At 20.5% G+C, this 14,623-nt stretch overlaps 4 protein-coding genes across 6 annotated transcripts; 2 read left to right on the top strand and 2 right to left on the bottom strand.

Annotated features, from left to right (window-relative positions):
* Positions 1-463: 463 nt before the first annotated feature.
* Positions 464-1,754, top strand: LOC107999158 (small nuclear ribonucleoprotein-associated protein B). The gene is made up of 3 exons (XM_017058837.3): positions 464-605; positions 949-1,483; positions 1,581-1,754. The coding sequence occupies exons 1-3, from the start codon at positions 603-605 to the stop codon at positions 1,694-1,696; spliced, it is 654 nt and encodes a 217-aa protein (XP_016914326.1). The 5' UTR covers positions 464-602; the 3' UTR covers positions 1,697-1,754.
* On the bottom strand, positions 497-8,611 carry LOC107999090 (BRCA2-interacting transcriptional repressor EMSY). Of its 3 annotated transcripts, none has more exons than XM_062076768.1 (13): positions 8,369-8,611; positions 7,365-7,539; positions 6,746-6,924; positions 6,470-6,579; positions 6,266-6,391; positions 6,040-6,205; positions 5,720-5,965; positions 5,499-5,642; positions 5,279-5,418; positions 5,057-5,188; positions 4,808-4,981; positions 4,330-4,562; positions 497-2,708 (listed from the first exon to the last, which is right to left on the bottom strand). In XM_062076768.1, exons 1-13 carry the CDS (start codon positions 8,430-8,432, stop codon positions 2,651-2,653), a joined length of 1,947 nt encoding a protein of 648 aa, XP_061932752.1. In that variant the 5' UTR covers positions 8,433-8,611; the 3' UTR covers positions 497-2,650. The 3 variants fall into 3 exon arrangements, with proteins under 3 accessions (XP_061932752.1, XP_061932753.1, XP_061932751.1); XM_062076767.1 differs by lacking the exon at positions 497-2,708 and adding an exon at positions 3,835-3,920 and having other exon boundaries at positions 8,369-8,609; XM_062076769.1 differs by lacking the exons at positions 7,365-7,539; positions 8,369-8,611 and having other exon boundaries at positions 6,718-6,889.
* Positions 8,612-10,911: 2,300 nt separating this feature from the next.
* LOC107999156 (ankyrin repeat and MYND domain-containing protein 2) lies at positions 10,912-13,249 on the bottom strand. The gene is made up of 3 exons (XM_017058835.3): positions 13,049-13,249; positions 12,053-12,430; positions 10,912-11,916 (listed from the first exon to the last, which is right to left on the bottom strand). The coding sequence occupies exons 1-3, from the start codon at positions 13,247-13,249 to the stop codon at positions 11,332-11,334; spliced, it is 1,164 nt and encodes a 387-aa protein (XP_016914324.1). The 3' UTR covers positions 10,912-11,331.
* Positions 13,250-13,782: 533 nt separating this feature from the next.
* Positions 13,783-14,617, top strand: LOC133666340 (ATP synthase subunit g, mitochondrial-like). The gene is made up of 2 exons (XM_062076766.1): positions 13,783-13,925; positions 14,212-14,617. Exons 1-2 carry the CDS (start codon positions 13,886-13,888, stop codon positions 14,469-14,471), a joined length of 300 nt encoding a protein of 99 aa, XP_061932750.1. The 5' UTR covers positions 13,783-13,885; the 3' UTR covers positions 14,472-14,617.
* Positions 14,618-14,623: the final 6 nt, after the last annotated feature.

Here is a 14,623-nt window from a genome sequence, read left to right as displayed (position 1 = left end):
TATAAGATTTATGTAAAAATTATGTAAAATATTCCAAAAACATAAAACTTTAAGTTTTACTTTAAGTAAGTTTTGAATAAATGAATTTTAAGACTGATATTTTTAAATTTTACATATTAAACTTTATGTAAAAATATAAAAAGAATCAAAAATTTTTTAATTTTAGTATTTCAACCAGAGTTTAGCCTTTGTTAGTTACTTTTAATTATATATAGTCATATATAGTTAGTTATTTGTATCTAAATTACTTAAATAAATTATAATACTTGTGATTAACAAAATATATTTAAATTCAAATATTAAATTATTTAATACAAATCAATTAATCTGATTTAACAATTAAAAATAATAAAAAAATTTTCTATTCATAATTCACTAGCGATTATTAGCCAATAGTTGGAATTGCAGTATGTCACGTGAACAGTTTTGTTTACTTTGATTGACTTGATTCTATTAATTCACATAGGAAATCTATGTTATTAGACGAACAACTTCATTTAGTGTAATAATTCTAGATCTGTATTATCTGATAGTTATTTATGAAATAAGCAGAATATAATAATTTGTTTTTAATTTTTTTGGTATTAATAAAATCAATTAAAATGGTAAATGAAGTATAATACTATATAAATATTTTTAAAAACTATACAAATGTGATATCATAACCTCATAAATTTAAAATTTAAATTTAATAAGCGTTAAACAAAATATATAAAAAATTTTTGATATCGTTTTTAAAATTTTTTTGAATATTTTAATAATTATAATAATATAATAAATAAATATTATAATAATTATAATAAATTTCAATAGAAAAAATATAATTCTTAAAATTTTTTTTATTCTTAAAAATTAAATTTTATTTTGATTTAAATTAATATTTATCATATATTGTTAAACTTATCAATTTTTGTTAAAATTATGTTAATTATATATTTTTTTTTTCAGACGATTGGTAAAAACAATAAAATGCTACAACATATCAATTATAGAGTCAGAATTATTTTGCAAGATTCAAGGACATTCATAGGCACATTTAAAGCCTTTGATAAACATATGAATCTTATACTTGGTGATTGTGAAGAATTCCGTAAAATTAAACCAAAAAATACAAAACAACCAGAGAGAGAAGATAAACGTGTATTAGGTTTTGTACTCTTAAGAGGAGAAAACATAGTTTCTCTCACTGTAGAAGGCCCTCCACCTCCAGAAGAAGGATTACCTAGAGTACCTATTCCTGGTGCAGCACCTGGACCTGGTATGGGTCGTGCTGCAGGACGTGGTATGCCTGCCAATGTTGCTGGAGTACCTGCTGGTTTACAAGGTCCTGTTAGAGGTGTTGGAGGTCCTTCACAACAAATAATGACTCCTGGAGGTAGAGGTCAAGTTTCTGCACCACCACAAATGCATCCAGGTGCTCCTCCACGTATGCCAGTTGGAGGTCCTCCACCTGGAATGATGGGTCCACCACCAGGCATGATGGGTAACATTTTATAGAATTTTATTTAAATTATTAAAGGAGATTTACAAAAAATTAATTTTTTTTTATATTTAAAAAATTTTAAATTTATTGTTTATAGGAATGCCACCAGGAATGCCACCTATGGGACGTGGAGGTCCACCAATGGGACCACCTGGAATGAGAGGTCCACCTCCAGGTATGATGCGTGGTGGACCACCTCCTCGTCCATATTAATATCTTTTAATATACTACAATGTTGTAACTAATGATAATAAAGATCACTTTTATAATATTATTATTGTTTTCATATTTTGATATAAGTACATAAGATAATTACAAGATACAACTATTATACATATTCTTAAATCCTTATTAAAAGAAAAAGGAAATAGAGCAATGAAAAATATATAATTGGGAAATAATTCTTATTTTTGTAGAAATATTAAAATTATACAATTATATGTGTAATAAACTGCAATAAATTGAAATATATGTAATATTGCACATTTTTTTAATTAATAAATTTAATTTTTGTGTAAATTATTTATGAACAATAAATATGTGAATGTTAATTTTTTATACAAACATTTATTATTATATATTTCAGCCATTCCATTAAAAATTCAATTTATAAATTAAGCTTATTTAAATTTCTTCATTAGATATTATAATTCTTAATTTTCAAAGTTTAAGATTTGTTTTTTATTTTTTAAATTAATAAAAATTTTTTATTTTGAATAAATTATGTTTAATTGTGGAATAGCTGAACATTAAAGTTATATACAGGAACATTCTATTAAATGAACGTTATGTTCTTCTAATGACTTATATAAATAATTTATAATTTAGAAATTTATCATTTTTTTTTAATTTATATACTTTTTTAACAAAATTAAAATTTTTCTTATTTTAAAGAAATGTCCATATTTATCATTATTTTAAATTTACATTTCTAAATATTTTATTAATAAGATTCATTAAGTCATTTCTAAAAACCTAAAATTGGAATCAATACAATCATTTTAAAATTTATGATTTTTAGTACTATAATATTAGTATGATTTTATAGTACTATACATATAAGATTTACTTAACATCCTACTTAGATCTTTAAAGATTTTGTTTATATCTTACATGCATTATGTTAATGATATAAAGCGTGAGCAAATGTCAGAATCATAAACTTTTCTATTTAACGTATATATGTATATCATATGTGCAAAATTTCGTTGCGTGCTCGATTTGGCTGCAACAATAAAAAATATGTAATATCAGTTTTAGTAGTTACGCAAAAATGAAATTCTACGTTAATTAAACATTACTATTTTTTAAAATCTGATTACCTAAGCAACTTTAAAAAAAGAGATTATTAAATGTAAAATTAGTTCTTAATTAGGTACATAATAATTAGTACCTTAAAATGCAAAATAGATAATATAATACTAACTATAAATGAAATTTAATAATGTATTCAATGTTATTTAATATATTAATATGATTTACATAATTATATCATTTTTTCATTTATCTTTATAAATTCAAACATGAAATAGTATAATATGACTTAATGAATATATTTATACAAAATTTGAGAAAAACTTAAATAATATGAATATTAAAATTATTGTCAGTAAGGAATTACATCATACAAAATATAAAATTATATCTCATCGAATTAAACTGTACAATTGAAAATTTTTTATAATATCTTGATATACTTCATAGATTTAATAAAGTATTATTAATATTATAATTAATAGATTTCTTTTATTAAATGATTGCCAATAACTTATAAATTTGGCACATATCAAATTATATTGTATTATATATTATAAATATTTAAACAAATCATTTTTCCATATTTCTTATTAAATAAATGTTAATTTTATAAATTAATTAAATTACAAGAAATTTATTTTTTAAAAGAATTAAAATCTGTTAAAGATTAAATACACAGGAATATATACAACATATTTAGTCTTTCTTTATTAAAATTTGTTTTAAGTAATGCACATAGCAAGAATTTTTTAATAAATTATTATGATTATAAATTTTAACATAATTTTGTAAATTGAATTATTCAATATTTTCAAAATTAATAATTGTAATTCTAATTCTATGTTCCAGTATTTATTTTAAAATACACAATATATATTTAATAAGTATGGAAAATTAAAAAAAATTATTCGGATCGAATGCAAAACTTGTCGAAAATGATTTAAACAATATAATAAATTATTTAGATAAAAAAATATAAACGATATTTTGTGATATTATAAAAAAATAAAAATAATACTAAAACGTGAAAACCATCAAATAGGATTTCATCGATTTACCTTATATATTTACATTGTAGTTTGAATTTGAAAATATTTGTTTATTTTTTGAATATTTCATAGGATCTCCATATATAATTCGTTAAATAAAAATGTATATTTGCATACATATTTTTACTTTCCTTAAAGAGAAAAATATGAATTAATCGCAGCATAAACAATAACAAAATATCAAGTACGTTTTAGAAAATAATTTTTAAAAAATTAAATTTATAAAGTAATATAATTCTCTGCCTTCTTCTTTTTTTTTTCTTTAAATTACCAATAAAAAAAATTTTAATTTGTTATGCATGCGTCAATTTTTATTCATTTGTAAGAAGTTTGCAAATAGTGTTTAATTCTATTCAAGAAGCATATATTTTTTTGGGGTATATTTCAATTCGCAAAATAGTTTGCACATAAAACATATTATTAATTTACAATGAACAATTTACAAAAAATCTTTAAAGTAATTATAAAGTTAGTTGATGGTATTACATGCGCTTTTTAACACAACAATTTCGTATTACATTTCGATAATTTCAAACTGACCTGTGTGTCTCATCTTTAACAGTAGTAATTACAGCATCGGTTTTTACAATTAGCTCTTTATCCTGTACATGTAAATCACTGTTACTTGGTTCCTTTGAAAGAAGAGCATTAGTATTTTGTATCACAGTCTTAGATTCAGAGGTAAGAACATTAGATGATTCAAGGAGATGAGAGAGTGCCTTATTTTTTTCCAGAACATCTTGCCGAAGATTGAACATAATTGTATTACCAGACTAAAAATATAAAATTCGTATTACTGATAAATATCAATTTCTATTTTTTTTATTTTTATATATACATTTTATTATAGATATTACTCAATATTTAAATGTCAAATTATCAAATTTTACATTTTATAATTATATAAACTTATTATTAGAAAAATCTATAAAATATTATAACATTATAAAATATTGTTTATTTCAAAAAATATATAGATATTAATAAATTATTAAGTTTGTAAAAATATAGCTATTACCTTTATATTGGATGTTATAGATTCTGTATGAGACGAGTTTGTTGTGGATAATACAGTTAAACCTTGATCTCCATTATTCAACGTAACATGACGCGGTACTACATTAATGGAGGTGTTATGTTGACTCGTGACACACAAACTTTTTCCACCCATTATTACTTTTCCTAATACTTCCTACAATATATAAAGTTATATTATTGTTATTTAAAATATAAATCACAATAATTATTATTTTATAGATTATCATACCTTGCCTGCTTGAGAAAGAGTTACACCTTTGGTTTGACCCTTTTGTATAACAATCACATTTGTTTTAGATCCTAATTTCGTATCAGGATGATGAGATATATTTACAGTTTTATTAGAATTTAATGTAACACCCTAAAACATATAGATATATTTTTATATTAAAATTTAGTATTTTTATAACAATATTCATATATAATTATTATTATTATTTTTTAATTGTACCATCTTGGCAGTGGTTTGATTATTGAGCGTTGTAGGTAATTTTTTACAAGTTAATGTTGTTATCTGCTTAGCTTGAGGTGGTCCTGGTCCATTAGAAACTGTTGTAACAGGACAAACAGTCATCAATCGATGTGAATTACCTAAAAATAATTCCAAAAAAAATAAATTATATAATTATGATTTCCAAAGTGAATGATAATTGAAAATTAACATCACTCACTTGAAGTAATAGTTTTAGTTATTGGAGATTTTACATTAGAATGTATTACTGGCACAATACGTTTTGTGTTGCTTGTAATTGAATTTGAATTTTCTGAACTTGATGCTTTTTGTAAATTATGAGATATAGACGATGTTTTAGGACCTAAAACATTACGAAAAATTAATAGAATTAAAATTCAAGTAAATAATATGAATATTCTAAAAGAAGTGCATTCTTACTTAAATTATCTTGTATAGATGTATCTTGTATATCAGATTGAAAATTATTTCCCGATGCACATGATACATTGCCAGACACTAAAATTGCTGGTCCGATTTTTGTATTAAGTTTGTTTTGTGTAATAATTCTTCCTTTAGCTTTTGTAATATTTGTTGTACCTATTGGTATTACTGTATTCATAAAATTACTAGATGAAATTACCGAATGATTACTTTCATTGTCTTGCACTGCTAATTCCTTAGATTCTAAATTTAATATTATTGAATTAAAAAAATTTTATTTTAGAAAAAATATATTATTTATAATTGAAAATAATTACCTGAATCACTTTCTCCACAATTAATATTTAATGGTATTATAGTGACATTTTGATGCTGTAATGAATTTGTAGGCATTCGTGATAAATGAATAGTATTTTCAAATGATCCTTTATCAGTAGTACCATGATTAATAGCTCCTATTGAACTTGAAGATACTACCAAAACCTATATCAAATATAAAATTATTAAATGTAAAATTATGTTTAACTTTTATTTTTTAATTACCTTATTTGGAAGTGTTGGTGAAAGAGGAGAAGAAGGTTTACGTTTTTCAGAAACAATATATTTTTCACTGCCATCAGAGGTATTGCTTTGATTATTAATTTCCTTATTCCTATCTGATTCAGTAACCTATGATATAAAACATAAAATAACTAAGAAAAATTAAAAATATTTTTGTCATTTAAATAAAAGAATAATTTAAATTACCTCAGTTAGAACATTTTCATCACTTAACTTATCTTTATTAGATGCAATCTCATGATTATTAAAAGAGTTTTCTTGTACTTTAATCTTCAAGGGAGATTCATTTCTAATATCTAATAGAAACAAACATAAAAATAATGAATTCTTTTTGATATAATTATTATGCATAAAAATATTGGTTGATTAAATCTGCTTAACTTACAGTTCTATACCCATACACTATTTTACATAGACTAAAACCACACATTTACCAAAATAGATAATATTTTTCCTTAAAACCTTTTGCATCCTCTGTTTTCTCGTGAACAGGAAGATTCCTTTTGTTTGCTGCTACTGTTGCAAGGGATAAACTATTTGCTAATGTTGTGAATGCAGATCGAGCCTTTAATCTTGGCAAAAGTGGAATAGCACGACGACCTTCAATAGTCCAATCAGTACCAGTATTTGGACCACTTAATCTATATAACAATAATTGATAAAGTTATAGTTCTCAAATATAAAATACAAAATTTAAAAATTTAATATATTGTCCATGAAATAAATCAAATCTAGATAACTATCTTAAAAAAGAAAAAAATAGAAAATTATATATTTAATATAATTAATAATATATTAAAAAAATAATATTTTATATAATAAGAGCTCATAATTATTTTAAAATTGCTATTATGTATTGCTATCATATCACTTAAAATAATAAAATATTATATCAATTATGATTAAATAGTTCTTAAATAAATTTATTGAATTTATTCATTCAAATTTTCTATGATATATATTGTTTCAAAATAAATAAAATAAACAAAAGCAAGGAATTTGATTCTGAAAATTTGCAGTAATTTAAAAATCTTTACATTAATTAATATAAAAAAAAATAGAATGATAAACAAATACTTACTGTTCAGCTATTGTTGCTAATTTTTCATCATTAACAGCTCTTCGTACTTCAGCACGATGTCGCTCATTAGAAATATGTAAAACTTTAGCAAGTTCTTGTAACAACTTTTGTTTTTCACTAGTAAATGGACCTTGAGCACGTAAGACAGACACCATATTTCCATAAGCTTCTAATTCTGTATCACAAAAATATTAATTTTAATTAACAAATAAAATATATAATATTAATATATAATTATTTAAAATTATGTAATAATTTAAAATTTAATAAAAAACATGTTGTTATATATATTGTTAATAATCTATAATATATAAAATAATCTATAAAAATTTTAATATAATAGTATATTTTCAATTAATTTATTAATAAAATAATAAAATAAATATAATTAATTTAATAATTTTTAATTAAAATAAATCAATTTTAATTAAATCAATTTAAATTTAACAAATATATATTATGCAATATTTAATTCTTCACCTATAATAATACTTAATCATAATAAAAATTTACACATTATATATCATTTCAGATATACATACATTTAATTATATCATCAATAATTATTAGAGAATTATCTAAAAAGATTTATTAAGTTACATATATAATTAAACGTAAATTTATTTATTTTCTTAACATAATTTAATGCAAAATTAGTTTTCGTATTACAATGAATTATTTTGAATAACAACTTGCATAAAATAATTATAAATATATTGTTAAAAATAAAAACACAATGAATAAAACCCTAGTTATATTCAATAAAAAATACATACATTTTTCATACAACACTAATAAATTTTAATATATTCACAAATAATGATAATCAAATACAGTACTTTCAATTTCTATTTGTATGTTTAAATTATATAAAATATAATTATTATAATATTTAATATTTATTTAAAAATTAAAATATATTTTTAAATATATAATAATATTGTTATTATAAAACGTTAAATATTAATGAAGCAAGAAAACAATTATTTCAGACATAACCTTACCTAAACATCGTAAACATTTTCTACATTCATCACGAGTCATGTTTTCGTATCTCATCGGCCACATGATTGCATGATTTAATCGTTATAATACACGCCATAAAATGTGATAACTATTTGTACACTTTTCCCACATTTTCGATGTTTCGTTGACAGTATGGTAAGTTGTAGATGAAGTTGCCGTATAATTATTCTTATTGTAACTGGTTTTTGTTGTAGTGTTGGTAATACGATAGTAGTATTGGCAATGCGTTGGCTAACTTGAACTACAAGTATATTAACTTAAAATGGCAGAATCAAAAAAAAAAAAAAAGAAAAAATGTTATAAATACTAATAAATTGAATTTTTTTAAATTATATTCAAATTATTTTATTATAAATTATTATTATAATAGGCAATTAATAAAAAAAAGAAATTTTTTTTTAAATAAAAATATCTATAAGTAAAATACATATAAAAAAAAAAAAAAGTAATTTGATATTATATGCTTATGATATATTTAAATATCAAAGTAGTATAATTTTTTTTATTATTTTTTTTAACTTTTAAGCAAATTTTCAAAAAAATTTTTAATTATAAGAATTCGTGAAATATAATTTTAGTGCCGAAATTTATGTATCAGTTTTTTTAAAATCATAGGAATTCAATATATAATATTTATAATAAAGATTTATAATAAAGGAATTTATAATAAAGATTTCATAAAGTATAATAAAAAAATAAGAAACAAGAGAGAAAATACAAAAGATAAATTCTCTATTTTATTTCAAAAATCCTATTTTAGTCCAAATTTTTAAAAATTTAAAATATATTTATATTCCATAAGTAGCACATATATCTAAAATTGTGAACAAATTGAAAATTTGTTCAAATAATACAAATATATTAGTTGATTGATATCTGATTGATATAGATTTATTATACAATAAGTTTAAAAAATTTTATTAAATAGATATAATAGATATAGATAATAGATATAGATAATAGATATATTTTAAAAAAATTATATCTTTCAAGCATCAATTTTTCGAGCGTCAATAACATCTCTTTTAATAGTTTTATATAAAATTGTCGAATTATTTTTTTTATATATTATTTATAAACTAAAATATTCATTATTTGAAAAAACAATGATTTTTATTAATTTTTTAAAAAATCTATTATTAGAACTTATAAACCAATTTCAATGTTGATAAAATCAAAATGTTTTTGGAATTTGTATAGAATCTGTATAGAAGAAATTGCAAATCAATTTATAAAGTAAAATTTTAAAATTATAAATTCATATAAAATATAAATAGATTTTATGAATAAGACGAAGATTTAAAATCGTAAATATTTAATCGTAAATTCAATGTAATAGAAATACTTTATTATTATATATTTAATTATTTGAATAGAAATTTATAGATTTGAAAATGTTTTAAAAGTTTTTATTAAACTAATTGTAATTAATGCAGTATTATTAAATATAAAAAAATCTATATATATGGAAAATATTTATTTTTTCTTAATGTATCTATTCCTAAAGTAATTAAAATTATTTAGTCAATATATTTAATTTTATAATAAAATCTTAATTTTATTAAGATTTAAAAAAATTCTTGAAAATGTAAATAAGATGTAATTTAAATTATTTAAATATAAAAATAATATATTTTAATTTTATATTTGAATTTATATCAATTTTGAAATTATGTATGGATAAATAAATAAAGAAATAAAAATATATTATTTTTATTTGAATTACAATTATTTTATGATATTTAATAAAATATTTTTTATTTACAATTTGTTCAATATATTTATAAAAACAGAAAAAATAGAATTTAATATTTATCATAATATTTAACATTATAATACAAATCTTATATTTCTAAACATATCAACAAAAATATCAATTGAAAATATATATTTAAAACTTTTCTTAAAAAGAAAAATAAATCTAGAAGATTAGAAAGCATATTTTTTTTCTTATCAATATAGTTAATAAATATTATAAAAAAAATTAAAAAATGATATTAGAACAATCATTTCCAGAAGATATGTTTTTTGATATAGGATTTGCAAATTATTATTAGATATAATAATTTGTATTGTTTATAGAAACAAAAAACAATTCATTTTTAAAACAGATAAACAAATCTAGTCTTTGTTATTTGTTTCTTTTTGCAAAATATATCATTTGAAGTTTTAACTATTTTTTCTAAAAATATATTTGTTCTGTCATATACAAAAATAATTAAGTATAAAAATAACATATAATAAGGACTAGATAATTCACATACAACAAGTAATAAAAATAAATTTAAAATTTCAGACAAATTAGTCATCTGAAAATAATTAAAAATGTTTAAAGATTTTAATTGTTATTTATCTATGTATATACAATTGATCAAACCATATTCATCATATTAAAATTATATTTTCTAATAAAAATATTTTTAAAAAATTATTTTTAGGCTTCATTTCAATGTATATAACTTCAATGTATATGACAAATTTATGATATTTTGAAAGCAATAACATTTTAAAATAATACAAATTTGATTATAAGTATATTTTATTTTTATGGCGATGACAACCACAAGAATACAATCTTGAGGAAATAACATTTTAACTGAATTGCATATTGACACTATTTATAATACATGATGATAATAATTATTTATAACATATGTTGAATTTTTCAGATTAAAGAGGATAAAAATGTATTACAATGCATAAAAAATTCATTAGATTTTGTAAATCTAAGAAGTAAAAATCAAAATTATTCGTCGAATATATGAAATAGAATTATCTTTTTTTTTTCAATTTTTCAATTGAAAAATGTAATACAAAATTAAATAGATACATACAGCACATTAAAGTTATTTGTTTAGAATTGAATGTTTTATTATATTAGTTAACACTTAGATTTTATAGTCTAGAGCTTACAGCATTGCTTATTTGTTCCTTATCTACATCACTTATTTTTGCATTTGGCATTATATTTTGACCTAATTTGCATAGTACATGCTTTTTTATGCATAAACCAATGAAGTCTTTGACATTCCCTGTCACAATATTGCACTGCTTTACATTTGCTACATTTTTTGTTAGCTTTATCTTCTCCACAAGTAATGCAAAGTGTAGTATTATCTAAAAAAGCTCTTTGACCATCAATTGCAGCTGATACTACTGATACTGCAGATGGTGGATCACTAGCTGCAAGAGTTGCAACCATTTGACGAAAAATTGTACTTTCTCTATATGGAAATTCTCTTACACTTTCTCTTAGAAAAGCTTCCTGATATTCTGGTATACCATCACTTTTACTACATTTTAAAAATTTTCTTATTAAACCTTCAATAGTGTCTGATTTTTTTTCTTCTCCTTCTTCATTTGTTTTGTCAATTTTTTCTGCCTTCATTGCTTCTTGTCTCTTCTGAAATTTGATCACTTCAGCCACAACACAATTTAGATAATGATATTTAAATGCCATTACTTCATTTGTTTCTGCACCTTTTGTCATTTCTTTGTGATGCATAGATTCTAAAACTTTTTGTACCTTAAAAATTATAAAAAAAAAAAAAGAATAATAAAATTATAACTATTTATTTACATTATAGAAAAAAACTATAATTGAATGAATTATAATTATCTATTTATCTAAAAAATACATATTTAAAAATTATTAACTTTACCTTAGTAGCATTTTCTAAGAGACCAGGATATCTTTGTAAATTCATAGCTACACGTACAGGATGTACATTTATTTGTATTATAAATTTATGAAAAGAATCTGCTAAATGTGGTGGAAGCATTGATTCAGTTTGTAAACCTTGTGGTTTAACATAATAATCAATATCAGCTTTTGGAATAAAATTATTGATAGTTGCTACACAATTATGATTTCCCACAAATGCTGCCATTTGTGCTGGAGTTCGTCCTACACTGTTTGTTGCTGTTAAACGTGCTCCATAAGACATTAAAAGATGGCAAAGTTCAGCATTTCCACTAAGAGCTGCAAAATGCAAAGCTGTATATGTATGTTCATGTTGACATGCATTTACACCTGCTCCCTATAATAAAATATTTTAATTATATATATTATCCTATAATTCATATTATGATTATATATTTTATATTATTGGTAATATTTAATATTTACTTATTAAATTTTTTTTTAAATAATAAATTTCATGTATTTAGATAATAACACTCAATATTCTTAGAATTTAATTTTTTTCAAATATATTATATTATTATAATAATTCTTTGAATAATCAATTATAAATTCTAATTTTAATAATTTTATAATATGCATTATTTATTTTTTTTTAAACTTTCCAAAAATATATTTTTGATAAAAATTATTTTATTTTCAAAATTCATTAATATATATATAAGTTAATTATACTTAAAAACAAGTATTCATTTGTTAAAATATAAAATGAAAAAAATACTATATTTTAAAAATTAAAAAAAAATATTTGATAAATTGTTGAGGAATTTTTTATTTATTATATAGATAAAAAAGAAAGTCAAAAATTTATATATGAAATATATTTTCATTCGTTTTTTTTATATAAGTAAAATGTATTTTTTACTTATTTATTTTTTTTACAAAAGTGACTTTGGTTATTTAAATTATAAAAAATTATTTTATTGTTTAATATAATCTTAAAAAGTTAACCTACTTGGTCCAACAGCATCTGTACTATTTCCTTGTTTCCTTTGTAACAAGCATGTTGTAATGGACTCATACCATTTTCATCCACAAAATCAATTTTGATTTTATTTGCTGTTAACAATACTTTGAGTTCAGATACTTCATTATTGCTAATTTTTGTAAAAATTTGCTTTTGTACAGCAATTAAACTCTCTGGTGAAGACGCCATTTTTCTTACTATCGATTAGCATAATGAAAATATAAGTATAAATGAGATATATAATCTATCATCTTATGGGAAACAATCATATAGGAAACCTTTTTTAAACAATTTATTGTTAAGCAATCGAAATAAAGACAAGAAAAATATATTTCGTTTTTCTTTATAAATCTATAAATTTACATGAATGATACAGTTTGTTCATTAATTTTATATATTAAATTTTTATTACATATATAAATTTGCGAAAATACATTTAATGGAGTAAAAAAATTTAATTTTTCGTCTAAACGAATTTGAATTTATAATTATGATAATCATTTTAAAAACTAGTTTAAATCTGTCTACAAATTGATACTGATATTAAACTTTCAAAATATTATTTTATAGTCTTCCTATTCTTTTAATAAAAATGATTATAATATTCAATATAATTAAGTAGTTATTTTTTCCTTAAATACTTAAATATTGCAATAAAAAATATCGACAATAATAGTAAATATTTAATATCGAAATAAAAATATCGAACATATACTCTATCGACTTGATTCTACTTACCGTTAGATGTCAGAATTATCACTTGCAAAAGAATCGTAAAAAATAGTTATACTCCTGTATTTTTATGAGCAATTATAGTGATTAAAAATGTCGAAAATTGTAGGAGAAGTATCAACATTAATCAAACGTATGTATTTGATATTATAATCATTTTTTATAAAAAAATTGATTATAATTTAATTATAAAATATTATTATATAACATTAATATCTTCATTGTATGATACTAGAATTAATTTTTTTATTTTCTTAAATTTAAATTATATTTTATTGGCATTTCATAATGATTTTAAATTCATTAATATATATATTAATAATATATATATTATTAATTGATATTTTACATTAATAATTTTTTTCTCATTAATTTAAATAAAATATGTTAATTATGATATGCAATTATGGTTATTACAGTTGGACTAACAAAATCTGGACCTGCTTTAAGAAAATTTACATATTATGCAAAGGTTGAATTAGTTCCACCAAAAATATCTGATATTCCTGCTATAAGAAATGGTTTTCAAAATCTGATTACTTCTGCCAAAGAAAAACGATTTCTTCACCTTACTGTACGTGAAGCTTGGCTAAATACATTAGTTGGAATTGAAGTCCTATGTTGGTTTTTTGTTGGAGAATGTATTGGAAAACGACATCTTGCAGGATATAAAGTATAAAAATGTATTTCTATTTATATAAATATAATCTGTATAATAGTCAAATAAATATATAAATATAAAATTTTTTCTCTTAATAAAAAAAATATAAATTTTTTTTATTTCAATTTTAATTATATAAATAAAAATTAATATTATTTAATAAAGAATTT

This window comes from Apis cerana, linkage group LG6, assembly GCF_029169275.1.
Source record: "Apis cerana isolate GH-2021 linkage group LG6, AcerK_1.0, whole genome shotgun sequence".
Taxonomy (NCBI): Eukaryota; Metazoa; Arthropoda; class Insecta; order Hymenoptera; family Apidae; genus Apis; species Apis cerana.
This window is presented reverse-complemented; position numbering and strand designations above follow the sequence as displayed.

Coding starts and splice junctions, on each gene's coding strand:
- LOC107999158 (XM_017058837.3), top strand. Junction 1,484..1,580: donor TCCACCACCAGGCATGATGG/GTAACATTTTAT, acceptor TATTGTTTATAG/GAATGCCACCAGGAATGCCA.
- LOC107999156 (XM_017058835.3), bottom strand. CDS start 13,249: ATGGCGTCTTCACCAGAGAGTTTAATTGCTGTACAAAAGCAAATTTTT. Junction 12,431..13,048: donor TACAGATGCTGTTGGACCAA/GTAGGTTAACTT, acceptor ATTTTATTATAG/GGAGCAGGTGTAAATGCATG. Junction 11,917..12,052: donor TCTTAGAAAATGCTACTAAG/GTAAAGTTAATA, acceptor ATAATTTTTAAG/GTACAAAAAGTTTTAGAATC.
- LOC133666340 (XM_062076766.1), top strand. CDS start 13,886: ATGTCGAAAATTGTAGGAGAAGTATCAACATTAATCAAAC. Junction 13,926..14,211: donor AGTATCAACATTAATCAAAC/GTATGTATTTGA, acceptor TGGTTATTACAG/TTGGACTAACAAAATCTGGA.
- LOC107999090 (XM_062076768.1), bottom strand. CDS start 8,432: ATGTGGCCGATGAGATACGAAAACATGACTCGTGATGAATGTAGAAAA. Junction 6,206..6,265: donor CACCAACACTTCCAAATAAG/GTAATTAAAAAA, acceptor TATTTGATATAG/GTTTTGGTAGTATCTTCAAG. Junction 5,419..5,498: donor AACTAAAACTATTACTTCAA/GTGAGTGATGTT, acceptor AATTATTTTTAG/GTAATTCACATCGATTGATG.